A 12,940-nucleotide genomic window follows, 5' to 3' on the forward strand; every position below is an offset into this window, starting at 1 on the left:
CACTTTCAGAGTCTCATACGTGCAACCCACCTCCTCCCCATTTCCACCTTGCTGAGTCACTCAGAGCCATAATCTTCATTTTCACCACCATCAGCACTACGACTCCAGATGGGGTTTGTCTTAAATCCGATCACCATTGGGACCATAGTTCAGTCACCAGATACATCAATCCATTTTTCTATCTCAGTATATCATAGAGATCAGTTCTTCCGAACGATCTCTCCTTATTGAAATGGCAAATGTGTAAACTGCTGACTTATTTATAAACTGACAGAAGTTCAAGTAGCCAAGAAAAATGCAGCTTTAAGTACATTTTATATTTGTTTTTATTATTAAATTACATGTAAGAAAGCTGTTTAAATCTGTTGCTATAAAAAGTTGAGTCTTTTGTGTGGTCCATATCATTGAACTCTGTATTTGTAAGGTTGAACCTGAATTTGACTACGTCGGCGATTTTCAAGTTCCAGGCAGTTTTCATAAATATCTTCTTTCTGCTCCTGTTGCACAAAAACATGGGAAGAAAACCAAATTCAGATGTTTCGGCACCACTAAACATGTCCAGATGTTTAGTAATACCTAAAGTGGAAAAGGTAGTGGACCAGCTTGATCTTGCATAGAAACAGACTGGTTGCTTGTTGCTTCTCAACAGACAATATAAAAATGATTATATTTACCATTATTGAAGCGGGAGAACGAGAGCTATAAAAAGAGAGAGAGACATGTTGTTTTTAATCCTAGCAGTGTAATACATTTAGCATAAAACTGTTTAAAAGCAGTGACTGCAGGCAACTTACCGTGAACGTCGTTTGCAGACTTTTCTCTGAATGATCACAATAGTAATTAGAAAGATCAGGAAACATGTACAAGGTACAATAACGGCTATGGCAAGTGGGATTTTCGATTGATTTCCTGCTTCAGCATCCTCTGTAAAATACAAAAACGAACTTGTTTCACTGCAGTTCTAATGTTCAGTTAACTTTTTTCACTTCCATGTACAGTGTTTAACAAATCTATTAGACCACCTATCCTAAAAACTGTTAAAGACAAATATTTTAGAACTCTGTCAGAAACTCATTTTAAGATTATATTCTTATGAGCCTTTCTTTTGGATGTTTTTATTGCCCATGTTTTAAGCCTATTAACCATTGCAGAAACATAAAAAAGGATTCTGTTAGTGATGTGTTATAAACCCTACATTGGGTGATCTAATATATTTTTTATGCACTGGAAGACCAGTATGAGTTTTCTAGTCTGTTTTAGACCTGCAGAAAGGAAGTTAGCACTGCTTACACTTCCCCTGTGGTCTCTCTAAAGACCTCAGCCTCTCAAAACATGTTCCTATTCATAATTCTTCTTTGTGTCAAATTCCGAAACCTGCAAGCTTTACAGAAAATAAATTTTACATTAAACCAATCTAACCACAAAATGTCTAGAGTTGTAAGAAACACAAATATAAAGGCAATGTAAGTGAAGCCAGATGTCTTCGCCTCTTTTGTGTTTGAACACAGAGGCAACTTTCAGTGTCTGACTTTCCCCTAGAATAACATTTAAGCAGTGGTAGGGGAAACTCAACTTTCACCTACTCCACGCTAAAAGCTTCCAAACCACTGGCAGTCCCAACTTTTGTCTTTGATACAAAGAGAGAGAGAGAGAGAGAGAGAGAAGTTGATATGGAAAGTGTCGTTATTGCCCCCTTCTTCCTGTTTCCATAGCTTGACTACCCCCTCAGTCATGATAAATAATTTCTCTTGTTGTTACTTCAGGTGTTTAAGGAATGCTTGTGTTTTTATGTGACCTGTAAACTTCAAAATGAGTAATTCACCTGTAATTACGAGTTCCCATTTCTTTTCCCCGACTCCCTTTGATGCGGAGAATTCACAAGTGTAGTTTCCCGTGTGCCACCTCTGGGCTCTCGTTATGGTTAATGCATATAGTTGGCTCTTTAACATGGACATGTTCAGCTTCAGGCTCTCAGCTTTAGAGGACGTTACAAATCTGACCTTTGAGTCATTTGAGCTGCTGTTTAAGGTTTTGTCTGTCCTGATAGTGAACAGAATCTCCCCGTTCATTTTCCACGCCAGTTGAGTTAAGTTGCTAATTGAGTCATTGCTGCAGTTCAGGGTCACTGTGCTCCCAGCTGTCTGTGAGATCCTGTGTGTTTCTGATAAAAAAGAAAATCATATTGTAGGTTTTGTTTTTGCTGGAAACTTTTGAATACTAAAGCAACAGGAAAATAAAACTATTCCTCAAAAAATCTGAACACAGCTCAAAATGTCTATAAAAAGACAATTAATTGATTTGCAAATCATTTAAACTGTACATACATTGCTAGCGTAATATTTTTGTTAATTATAGAGATTAAGTAACTTAAACATAGTCATGTTTGCATTTCAAAGTGTAGGGAGCAAAGCCACAAAAAGTAGTGCATTAAAGTTTAAGTAGCAGTCTTCTGCCGATTAAAGCTGTCGTAACTGAACTGAAAATCAACCTTGCTAGCAAAAAGCTACAACTATAACTCACCCACATATTCAGCTTATCGTTGCTGTTCTATGGGTCACATATTGCTCTGCACATTGTCAGAGAGAGTTCAAATTTATTTTACCTGCTTGCAAGAAAATATAGAAGAAGCACCATATCAGAGTCAAGGTCCAGTTGATGCCCAAATATCTTGAAAAGTCTTCCATAGCAACATGAAGGAAAGATAATTTAGAAACATATTTTCAGTATGTGCTGGATGATCTGCGAATATTTCTAACTGGTAGTTTATTTGCATCTTTTACTACGAGAGCTTCAATTAGATTTGAAATGTAATATCCTTGAGAGTAATAAACAGCAATTCTCTTACCAGTATTGATTGCCATATGCTGTTTGGTCCTTATCTCAATACGACAACAGCTTTAAGGTCGCAAAAGCAAGAAAAAGCAATATCTAATAGCTATAGTAATTAGAAGGCACAGCTTCTACGGGGGGCATACGTGCATAGCGTTAAGATACAGCCTCGCTGTCGTTCTTTCACAATACCACAGATACGGTTCCACACAGGAAGTGAAAAACTTTGATCTGTGGCCATGTGAGAAACATGCTCATATTTGTTTGGTTGGCCTTTGCTCTGAGAGTACATGCTGTAGTCGCTTACAACCCTTTATTGCAATGTTCTACTTATACCAACACCACAGCGAGAGGCTACAGATCGCATGGCATGTATTTGCTTCGTCTGTCATTTTTAAAAATGCATAAAAGTCCACTTGAAACTAGGAAGAGGAACACTGTAACGAAACCCCTTTCAGCAGTCACAACTTTGTGCTCTTACTTGGCATTGTAGGCAGTAAAAAGTCAAACATAAAAGAGTGCAAGATATGAAAAAGATTCCCTTGAGTTTGAAAATAATGTTCCAAGCTACAGTTGAGCAAACCCTATCTGTTTAACAATAATAATTTATAATAAAGTAGTAAATAGTAAATAGTAGTTCACCCAGGTTTTGGGAAGAAGGCAGTCTCCAAAAACTGAAAACATCTGCAAAGTGCAGTGAGAGCAAGTACTTTTACCCACAATCCATGTGACTCATATATTTGGACCTCTGAGGCATAAATTACTGGAATCTCTGACCCTAGACAGTGCTATTTTTATCTGTCAGAGACACACACTAACATATCCAGGCACCACTTGCTCACATTTATATCACGCTGTCATTTTGGATCAGTTGTTTGATATTCTGACACATCTTCCTGTAGCAGAGCTTTCAGACACTTAAGCAATGTTATGGCTGTTTGTTGTCTGTTTGTTTTATGATTGTGTTTTACTTTGTCTTTGTGATGAATGCACGGTTGTGGATTGTTCAACCTCAGTGAGTCGTAGTTCACAGCCTGTCTCATGTTTTCAGGCATTACACACACACATGAGTTTTAGAAATGTTGCGGTTCGTTTACCTTCACTAAAACAAAACATTCCACACTTGGAAATTTCCTTCAGAGAAATGTTAATATTCGCTATTATTAGCTCTTACTTTACTTTCTCTACAAACTGAGGTGTGCAAGAGCCTCAACCCCCATTATGAGCACCTTCTACAGAGGCACCGTTGAGAGTACACTCACAAGCTGCATCACTGTGTGTTATGGCTCCTGAACACAGTCCTGCCAGGAAAAGTCAGTAATGAGAGCAGCGAAGAGGATCATGGGTACATCTCTTCCCTCCCTCCAGGACATCTACTGCACCCGCCCTCTGGATTACAGGTGACTCCACTCATCCAACAGTTTTTGCAATTTCCTGCCAAAGCCAAGGGGAGATCTTAAAACTTTTTTAAAAGCAATAGAAAATTGTTCTGTTGTAGATGGGTTAAAAACACAACAACGACGTGTTGAAATAAGAGGTGTAAAATGGCAGAGAGAGAAAAGTATGTCAAACACAACAGGGCAGTGATCAGAAAAAACAGCATCACATATTTCCATGTTTAGGACCGGTAACCCTAGAGACAGCACAAGATCCAATGTATGACCCTGTTTCTGGGTTGGCCCAGACACAAGTTGAGCAAGACTGAAGGAGTCTATCAAGCTTAAAAAGTCTCTGGCCAGCGAATTGGAGGGACAACACACATGAATATTAAAATCTCCAACGAAGTTTGAAAAGCCTTGGGTAAAATCCTTGTGGTATTTTGGAGGTCTATATACAGCTGCAACGAGTGTCGGGCAGGGATGCCCCAATTCAAACGCCAGAAGTTCAAAACTAGAATATGAGTCAGTTAAGAGTTGTTTGCAAGAGAGCTTCTTCCTAAAAACAGCTGCCACTCCACCACCACGCCCAGTCATCCTCGGCACATTAAGATACTCACAGTCATGCGGTAAAAGTTCAGTAAAACAACTGGACTCACCGACTCTCTGCCAAGTTTCCGTTAAAAGCATTAGATCCAGCTCCCGATTGGTAAAAGTCCTTAAGAATAAAAGTTTTATTTGCTAGCGATCGTGCATTAACAAGACTTAATCTCAGTGGTACAGGTGGCTCAGCAGCCGATGTGGGTGCCCGACCTATCGGCCGTAGATTCTGAGGGTTTACTCCACCTGAGCGAAGACGGGGGCGACGCTGGCGCGGGGTTATTGTCGTAAGCCCGACAACAGGTGTCAGGCAGGTGTAAGCCGTGTCCAAAGAGTGCCAGTAGTTGACGCGGTCAAATCCAGTCGGGATAGGGTGAGGTATTTTTCGAAATCGTGTCCAGGTTGCCTTCATTCTCACCAATAAGCCACTGCGTTTCCCACGGCGTCTACGGCGCCCTCTCAGTTGAGGTAGCGCCGGAACGCAACGGAGACAAGCTGGAACTCCTGACAGGAGTGGTGGGGAGAAGGTTCCCTGATATCCACGATTGCAATAAAGAGTTTTTAACTGAGAGGATCTTATAGCCAGCAGCATTTGACGATCATATACAAGCAGAGAGTTAGCATGTTTTAAAACAAAGTAAAAATAAAACACTAGTACAAACAGAATCAGACGGCAAGCCGTACACACTAGCGCCATCTTGAAGCCCAAGCTTCACATGCACACCTTCAGACACCAAGCTACTTTTTGCACAATACTCACTCGTTTTGCACAATAGAATAGCATTTTGCACACTTCCATTGCACTGTCTTGTGTCTGTATCGTCCTGTTCCATCCGGTCTTCCACTGTTTTGCCCTTTTGCATTTTACGTAGTCCTGTGTTCATCTGTTATATGTCATATGTAGCACCAGGAAGGAACGTTGTCTCGTTTCACTCTGTACTGTACCACTGCACATGGTTGAAAGGCCAAATAAAAGTCACTTGTCTGTAATAATCAGGCCCTATCTTATATTAATGACCTTATATTACCATATCCCTTCATTAGAGCACTTCGCTTGCAGTTTTAAAACTCTGTTGTTCCTGATGTATTTAAAATGCTGTTTTAATTTAATGCTATATAAATAAAACTGAATTGTAAATTGTTATGTGGCCTAATTTCTTTTTTTAGCTAAAAGCTGCTCTGCCTGCTCATATAAACCTAACTAACCATTTGTGGTGATCCACCATGCATATTACTGTAAAATGGCATGGCAACAAACTTGTGTTGCTATGGCATTTTTACTTCACTTGACTGAAGAAAAACACTGTGGAACTACATGGTTGTTATTAAAGTAGTAAAATAATAATATGCTATGACTGTCTCACTTGGCTTTCCTCAGCCTTACCAAGCCCTCATTTTTATCTTAACCCTAGAACACTATCGCTATAAATAGTAACACGATCACTAATGCCGGGTGATTTTTACCCGATATAATATAACCAATGAAAAGTAATCAAATATATCAAAATATGACAACACATGACAAATTAGAGTGGTCTTCTTTTACTTTCAACTGTGCCATGTCTAACAAAATGAAAAATAAAACTCCTAAAACAAAATAATGACTCTGGAAAGCTGGTCTTTGGTCCACCTATTCCTGGGACATTTGAGACTTCCCTGGTGATGGCACAGGCTCCTCGACACGCAAACAGCTGCAGGAGAGAGAAATCATGTAAATGTATTTTCTCGGGTGTAATTCACCCAGCGATAGTGTTCTAGGGTTAATACAACTTTTAACTTTGCAAAATAGGTGTACAGGATATGGTGATACCACAAGATCTATATCTTAACTCAAGAGGAAGCCCAAGATGCCGCAAGATGTAGAGGGAACAAAAGTTTCTCTGAAATGGAATTTTCTGTTAATCCTCATCTAAAGTTTGTTTGATGTTAGAGATTTTGTTTATGACAAATAATAGTATAAAAATGTAGACAGAAAGCCATGATCTTCAGATTACCACATGCAAAATTATGCCATAGAACAGGCATGTGGACTAAAATTAATTTTAACAATACTGCCCCTTAGTGGTGCCTCACAGCCTTTCATCACTTGACTGGTTAAATCAAGTTTAACTTAGAGACAATTAAAAACTGTGAACAATGAATGAGTGTATTCTGCTCGTCCAGAAAGAAGAAGATTAAGTAAAAATGGGAAACAGTTACTCTAAGATCTGATAGTGATTGCTTCTCTTTTCTATCTGTCGCAGACTCTAGGGTCATGTTGTTCCTAGTTCCTCAAATACCTGGGAGGATGGCAAGTAGTCATGGGTGAAATTAATTCTATGTACTTGAGTATAGGTCTCGGTCGTTGTGTCCTTGGGCAAGACACTTCACCCATTGCCTACTGGTGGTGGTCAGAGGGCCCGGTGGCACCAGTGTTCTGCAGCCTCGCCCCTGTCAGTGCGCCCCAGGGTGGCTGTGGCTACACTGTAGCTTACCATCACCAGTGTGTGAATGTGTGTGTGAATGGGTGGATGACTGGATGTGTAAAGCGCTTTGGGGTCCTTAGGGACTAGTAAAGCGCTATACAGGCCATTTGCCATTTTTACCATAGTGCAACGTTAACATACTCCTATATACTTACATTTCAATCGTATACAATCTCCACTACATCTGATCATTTTTAAATATTTTAGTTAATCATAACATCTGCAAAAATAAAGTGTTAAGATACAGCCTAATGGTTTAATAAGTGTCATTCTGAAATAGAAAGTTCTGCATTATAATAATTTTGTTTTAACACCTCCACGGGAGGCCAAAGCCCAATGCAGGCCCCCAAGAAAGGGCAATTGCCACCAGTGCTGTTGACCAGCATGGATAGCTGTGCCGCTGTTGATCAAAGACCGAGGAAGAGGAGGAGAGGGAGAAGGTGTGTTTGGACACAGCAAGAGAGAAATCAGAGGGGTAGGGTCTTTGAATATAGGGACTGTGGAGCTGTTAGGCAGGAGTAAAATAGGGAGAGAGACAAATGATCTGTTCGGGTGACCCCTCAACGGAGCAGCCGAAAGGAGAAGAAAAAGATAAATACATTGTTGTTTTTTATTATTTAATATATGCACGTCCACAGTTTGAGATTTCTGCTTCTGCATTGGCAAATGTCTTTGATCTATTATTAAAAAAAAGGCAAATCAAAATGATAATATAAAACTGGAAAATCTGAACTGAATAACAGACTTTTGAACTGTGCAATAAATAGAGTTTTCATGTTAGATTTTCATTTAGTCAGTATAAAGGAAAAAGCACAAGTCTGTGTTACACCAAATATTACAAGCTGAAACTTAAGCCCACGTCGCCCACTACTCTACCCACTACACCCTACACAGTTACTAAATCTATAGTGTGTAGGGGGTGGACTGAAATTCTTCTGTGTTTCTATCTTCCTCTTATTTCTGTTTTGATGTTGTATCTTGTTTCACTCCGTGTGCGTCATTGGGTGCATGCTCCCCAGAGAAACACTGACACGACACGTCTTGACCACGTGTGACTTTTTATTGCGTCGGTTCACTTTTCAAAAGAAGATACAGCCACACATCTATCAGCAGAGAAGACTACAAGTTAGTAAAAAGGATTTTTTTTTCTCCTTTCCAAAGATTAATCATGTATTCTTACAAACATACAGGCAATGCAACAGTCTTAAAATACACAGAACTATACAATACCAGCATATTGATGTACAAAACAGCCAGCAGCATATTTGAGCAAAACATTGTTATATGTGTGTTTAATAATTTGGCTGTTCATTAAAGGCTCAGTTTCTGCCACATGGGATTATGGGAGGTGAAGTGCCCCCAAATCCAACACTGTGAGATGTACATGTGTGGCATAGAGGCACAGATTGAGCATCAGCTCATTTTGCATGAATGGGTTAATGTCCACAAACGTGAAGCTTTATGCACTTATATCTGAACATGTTTAAAATAAAAGTCATTATATTATCGTCGTAGGTATATTACAGAGACGTGATGTTACGTGGAGGTGTTTGTGTGTACAGAGGGGTCACAAAGAAATGAAACCAATCATAAAAAACAAAAAAGGAAGTAAAACATCAAGTTTACGTAGCAATGAAACCACTTACAATAATTAACACTTACAGAAAAGGCACTGGAAGTCTCACAGTTGCATTGGTTTGAGTAAACAAGAAGATTTTAATAAATCCAAGGCTTAAACACACTTTGTAATAGTGAGGAAATGGGTCTCCTTTACTCAGATAGATGTATGATCCTGCTGCTGGGCATTTTCTGTCTACAGTGGGCTTGTGGGATTAAATTATTAGTGTTGTCACAATGAGAATGTGTGTTTGCAGTGGACAGTGAAATAACTAAAAACAGCTGCACACTATGTACAATATTAGGCATGTGATAGGGCATTATGTACAGCTGGACTCCCCCCTCCCCTACAGTTGTTTCTCTCTGTATTTATAAGCATATCACAACTATTGTGTTTTCTTAAGGGGTATGTTCTCTGCTGTGCTTGGATAAAATCACGCAGAAAGATTTTTTTTCTCCACAGCCAGGTTAAGGATGCTTGTTTTCATTGATGAGCACGGTTTCTTTTATTGTCCCGCCTCCAACAATACTTTGTGCTGATGGTGCATGATCTTTATCGGCCGGACGCTTGTTTGTATAGCACGAAAAGAGAGGATTTGGTTTGAGGTCGCCGCTATAGTTCACTCTCTGATAGGGCAAAATAAGCTCTGCTCTCTTCCACGGGCTGTTGATATCACAGTACGCAGCGCTCTTAAAGGCAACACAACATAAGCAAATCTCAAAAAGAAGAAATGCGGACTGAAAAAGACATTCGACATGTGGTCTCTTTTTTTCTGTTTTTTTTTCTTTTTTCTTTTTTCTTTATTCCGGACTTACTCAGCTCTGGCTGCGCTACCTGGTATATAAACATGAAAAAGAGAGAAACGCTCCAATACTGATGCACATCTCTGTTTACTCAAAAGAATCCTGTGTACATGGATGCAATGGATGAGGTGTTGTGAGGGTTAAAGGCCTTGCATAGAGCTGAAACCTCTGAATGTGCAAAAGAGGAATGCTCTTCTAAAACCTGAAAATGGACTTGTTCTGCTTCTTCACAAAGACCTTTGCAGGCTACACGTTAATGTGCCGACATTTAGTCAGGTGTATTTTCCACGCGAGAGCCTTCTCGCTGGCAAGGCTTGCAGCAACATGCTGCATTTGCAGTATGTGGTGCCTGAATGGGAATGAAAGTCGGTGCCTAACTACGGCGATAGAACTGAAATGCAGACACACAAGTATATTATAACCCCCCTTTTCCCCTATCTACTCAAACCCTGTGTAAAAAGGTCTATCCCTCTAGTATGTACTATTATAAGTCTTTCAATAGAAAAGATGTTTCTAAAAATTGAACAAGGATCGTCAAGTAAAAACATCCTCCCTCACATGTGTCCTTTCAATATATTTTTAAATATAAGAACACGCTTAATAAAAAAAAAACTCCTGTTTTTCTAATCTACTCTTTTTTTAATATTTCATAGTTATCACAAACATTTTTTTGTTTTTGTTGGGGTTTTTTGTAACTTGGTAATCCTAAAAGGTTTTAGTCCCTGTTGATTTTGTTTTTCATACATTTGGTTTCTGACCTGCCTGTTCAAGAGTGTGCATTGTCTTGAGATAGGTGTGTGTGCTCTCTTTCACATTGAACGTTTTAGTGTGTGCAGGTGTCTCACAGGTTCATACGGTGAGATCGTCTGACCTGGCCCTGCTGCTGGCTTTGCTCAGTCGGCTCAGCGGCCTGTTGTCTTCTATCGTTTCCGCAGCTTCCGTTCCTGCCTCTGCTGGAGTTGCCCCCTCCCCATTCACCGCCTCCTCTACCTCGATGTCCTCTTCTGCAGCCAGATCCACCCTCTCTGCTTCCGCCTCTGGTGCCTGTACCTCCTCAGCCTCTTCCTCGTGTAATGTCACCCCTCCTGTCTCAGTGGTCTGGGCGTAGGAGGGCAGAGTCTCGTCATACACCTTAGAGATGTCCTCCATGGGCAGCACTTCCTCCGCTTTCTCCTCCAACCCCTGGAAGGGTGGGGCCCCTCTGCCAGCCTCCATGCCCACCTCAGCCAGTGGGTAGAGGTGAGTCATGGGGGGAGCTTTCTCCTCCTCCAGCAGCCTGTAACCTTTTGCTCTCTGCAGAGAGGGAACAGCCAGGGGGGGCAGGCTCTTCCCTTGTGGCGGCAGGGGGGCCAACCCCTCGCCTTGGGAAGGCCCCGGAGCAGGGGCTGGCTTTCGAAAGACAAAGCGAATCTTCTTCAGGCCCAAGTGACTGATCTCCACAAAGTTTAGGAACAGTGAGACACAGGCCACAGCCAACATGAAGATGATAAAGACAGTCTTCTCCGTGGGGCGAGACACAAAGCAGTCCACCGTGTTGGGGCAGGGCCAGCGGCTGCATTTATACAACGGCAAGATGCGGAAGCCATACAGAAAGTACTGGCCCACCACAAAGCCCACTTCAAACAGTGTCTTGAAGATGATGTGGCAGATGTAGGTCCTCAACAGGGTGCCCTCCAGCCTGAACTTCTTGCTTCCTTTCGTACTGGTCTCCTTAGTGGTGCGGACGCTTCCCTGGTCAGGTGCCAGAGGAAGACGCTCCTCACTCAGCTCCTGTTGCCGGCTAAGTTCTGCCTCCTCCCGCTCTTTGCGTTTCTCCTCCATGTGGACATGGTGGACAGCGTGACCCACGTACACCAGAGACGGCGTGGACACAAAGATGATTTGCAGCACCCACAGGCGGATGTGGGAGATGGGGAAGGCCTCGTCGTAGCACACATTCTCACATCCAGGCTGCTGTGTGTTGCACACATAATCAGACTGCTCGTCGCCCCACACAAACTCTGCTGCTGTGCCCAGGATGAGGATGCGAAAGATGAAGAGCACCGTGAGCCACACCCGGCCGATCACCGTAGAGTGCTCGTTGACTTCCTCTAAAATATTACCCAGAAAACTCCAGTCACCCATGATCGGTCCGTAGCACTGCAGAATGAAGGGTGGGGTAGGGAGGGACACGAAGGGTGCAGATGGACAGGGAGGGTGGGGTAGGCAGGGACCAACAGGGGGAGGGGAAAAGAGGGTGCCAAAAGTAAGCTATGCATGAGAGGAAAAAACTTGCAAACATTTAAAAATCAAACAAACGCCAGAATTTGATCGTAAATTTGATTTGTACGCACACATTCACAAATATACAGAAAGATGAAAGTAAACAACAAACAGCAATTTGCTGGTAATTTCAAATATGAAAATAACCTTTAAGCTAGGCATTGATTTAACTGTACTAATGGCTGCATATTCTCATCGTGAACTGGACTAACGAAAGTTAACAAATGTGAATACTACAAGCTTTTACTTTTGCTAAGCTATCAGACTATAACACACTGTATATCTAAATAAACCAATAAAAAAGAGATCACTAAATAAAAATAAAGTCCCTTTTTCCTGAAATGTATAATAAATCGAATCAAATGGGCAACTTGCCACAGCTGCGGCTCCGGCGAAGTTGAGTCCTGTCCCGTTCTCTTGGCACCCAGCAGGGAAAAGTGAACTTTTTTCTGCCCTCTTTCCCACCTAAAGCCCTGTCCTTGTCGCCCCACTGAGCAGATGTGAATGAATCGGCTCTGATGGTTGGTTTTTAGTTTGCTGCAATATTTAAGCTTGGAGCCAGACGGCCTTTATTTGCCGGGCGACGTGTGGTGACGCAGGAGACAATAGGATCAACAAAACCAGAGCGGGGATGTATGGGAGCAGGCCTCAGGCTCCCACACCAACATGGCCACTGTACTGCCAGGGCACCGGGTCCACAGCGGAGCAGTCAGGCTACATACATGCGACTTCCTCGAACATGCATACTGTATACAGAAGCATAGATACAGTAGAGGATACAAGAGCAGCAGCATGTGCTTCCGGCTGTGCAGGCCAACATTAGAGCAGAGAGGCAGGTCAGTGACAAACTTTGAAGGAGAGCTTATGTCCTTGTGCGGTAACACTGAACACTGTTGTTTATACGATTATCTAAAGTGAGCATTAGGTCATTTCAACTATGTAAAGGGTTAATTAATGTATTTTCCCAAATTTGAGGAAACAGTGGCT

General features: G+C 41.6%; 2 protein-coding genes across 5 annotated transcripts; both read right to left on the reverse strand.

The window, feature by feature from the left end:
• Positions 1-293: 293 nt before the first annotated feature.
• LOC146690739 (uncharacterized) lies at positions 294-3,048 on the reverse strand. The gene is made up of 6 exons (XM_085433810.1): positions 2,846-3,048; positions 2,603-2,677; positions 1,823-2,161; positions 795-924; positions 675-699; positions 294-497 (listed from the first exon to the last, which is right to left on the reverse strand). Exons 1-6 carry the CDS (start codon positions 2,859-2,861, stop codon positions 402-404), a joined length of 681 nt encoding a protein of 226 aa, XP_085289936.1. The 5' UTR covers positions 2,862-3,048; the 3' UTR covers positions 294-401.
• A 7,492-nt stretch (positions 3,049-10,540) lies between these two features.
• Positions 10,541-11,815, reverse strand: LOC146690740 (gap junction alpha-8 protein-like). 4 transcript variants are annotated; one of them, XM_085433807.1, is made up of 2 exons: positions 10,889-11,815; positions 10,541-10,810 (listed from the first exon to the last, which is right to left on the reverse strand). In XM_085433807.1, exons 1-2 carry the CDS (start codon positions 11,813-11,815, stop codon positions 10,541-10,543), a joined length of 1,197 nt encoding a protein of 398 aa, XP_085289933.1. The 4 variants fall into 4 exon arrangements, with proteins under 4 accessions (XP_085289933.1, XP_085289935.1, XP_085289934.1 ...); XM_085433809.1 differs by having other exon boundaries at positions 10,541-10,675; positions 10,772-11,815; XM_085433808.1 differs by having other exon boundaries at positions 10,541-10,657; positions 10,742-11,815.
• Positions 11,816-12,940: the final 1,125 nt, after the last annotated feature.

The sequence above is a fragment of the Copadichromis virginalis genome, linkage group LG16, assembly GCF_057382275.1.
Source record: "Copadichromis virginalis isolate Kocher_CV1m ecotype Utaka linkage group LG16, C_Virginalis_male_GT1.1, whole genome shotgun sequence".
Classification (NCBI taxonomy): Eukaryota; Metazoa; Chordata; class Actinopteri; order Cichliformes; family Cichlidae; genus Copadichromis; species Copadichromis virginalis.

What these genes read in the sequence shown, in the direction of transcription:
- LOC146690739 (XM_085433810.1), bottom strand. An exon ending in CTATATTTTCTTGCAAGCAG is followed by an intron (nt 2,162 to 2,602) that starts GTAAAATAAATT and finishes CTTTTTTATCAG; the next exon opens with AAACACACAGGATCTCACAG. An exon ending in ATGGGAACTCGTAATTACAG is followed by an intron (nt 925 to 1,822) that starts GTGAATTACTCA and finishes TGTATTTTACAG; the next exon opens with AGGATGCTGAAGCAGGAAAT.
- LOC146690740 (XM_085433806.1), bottom strand. Translation starts at nt 11,815, where the DNA reads ATGGGTGACTGGAGTTTTCTGGGTAATATTTTAGAGGAAGTCAACGAG.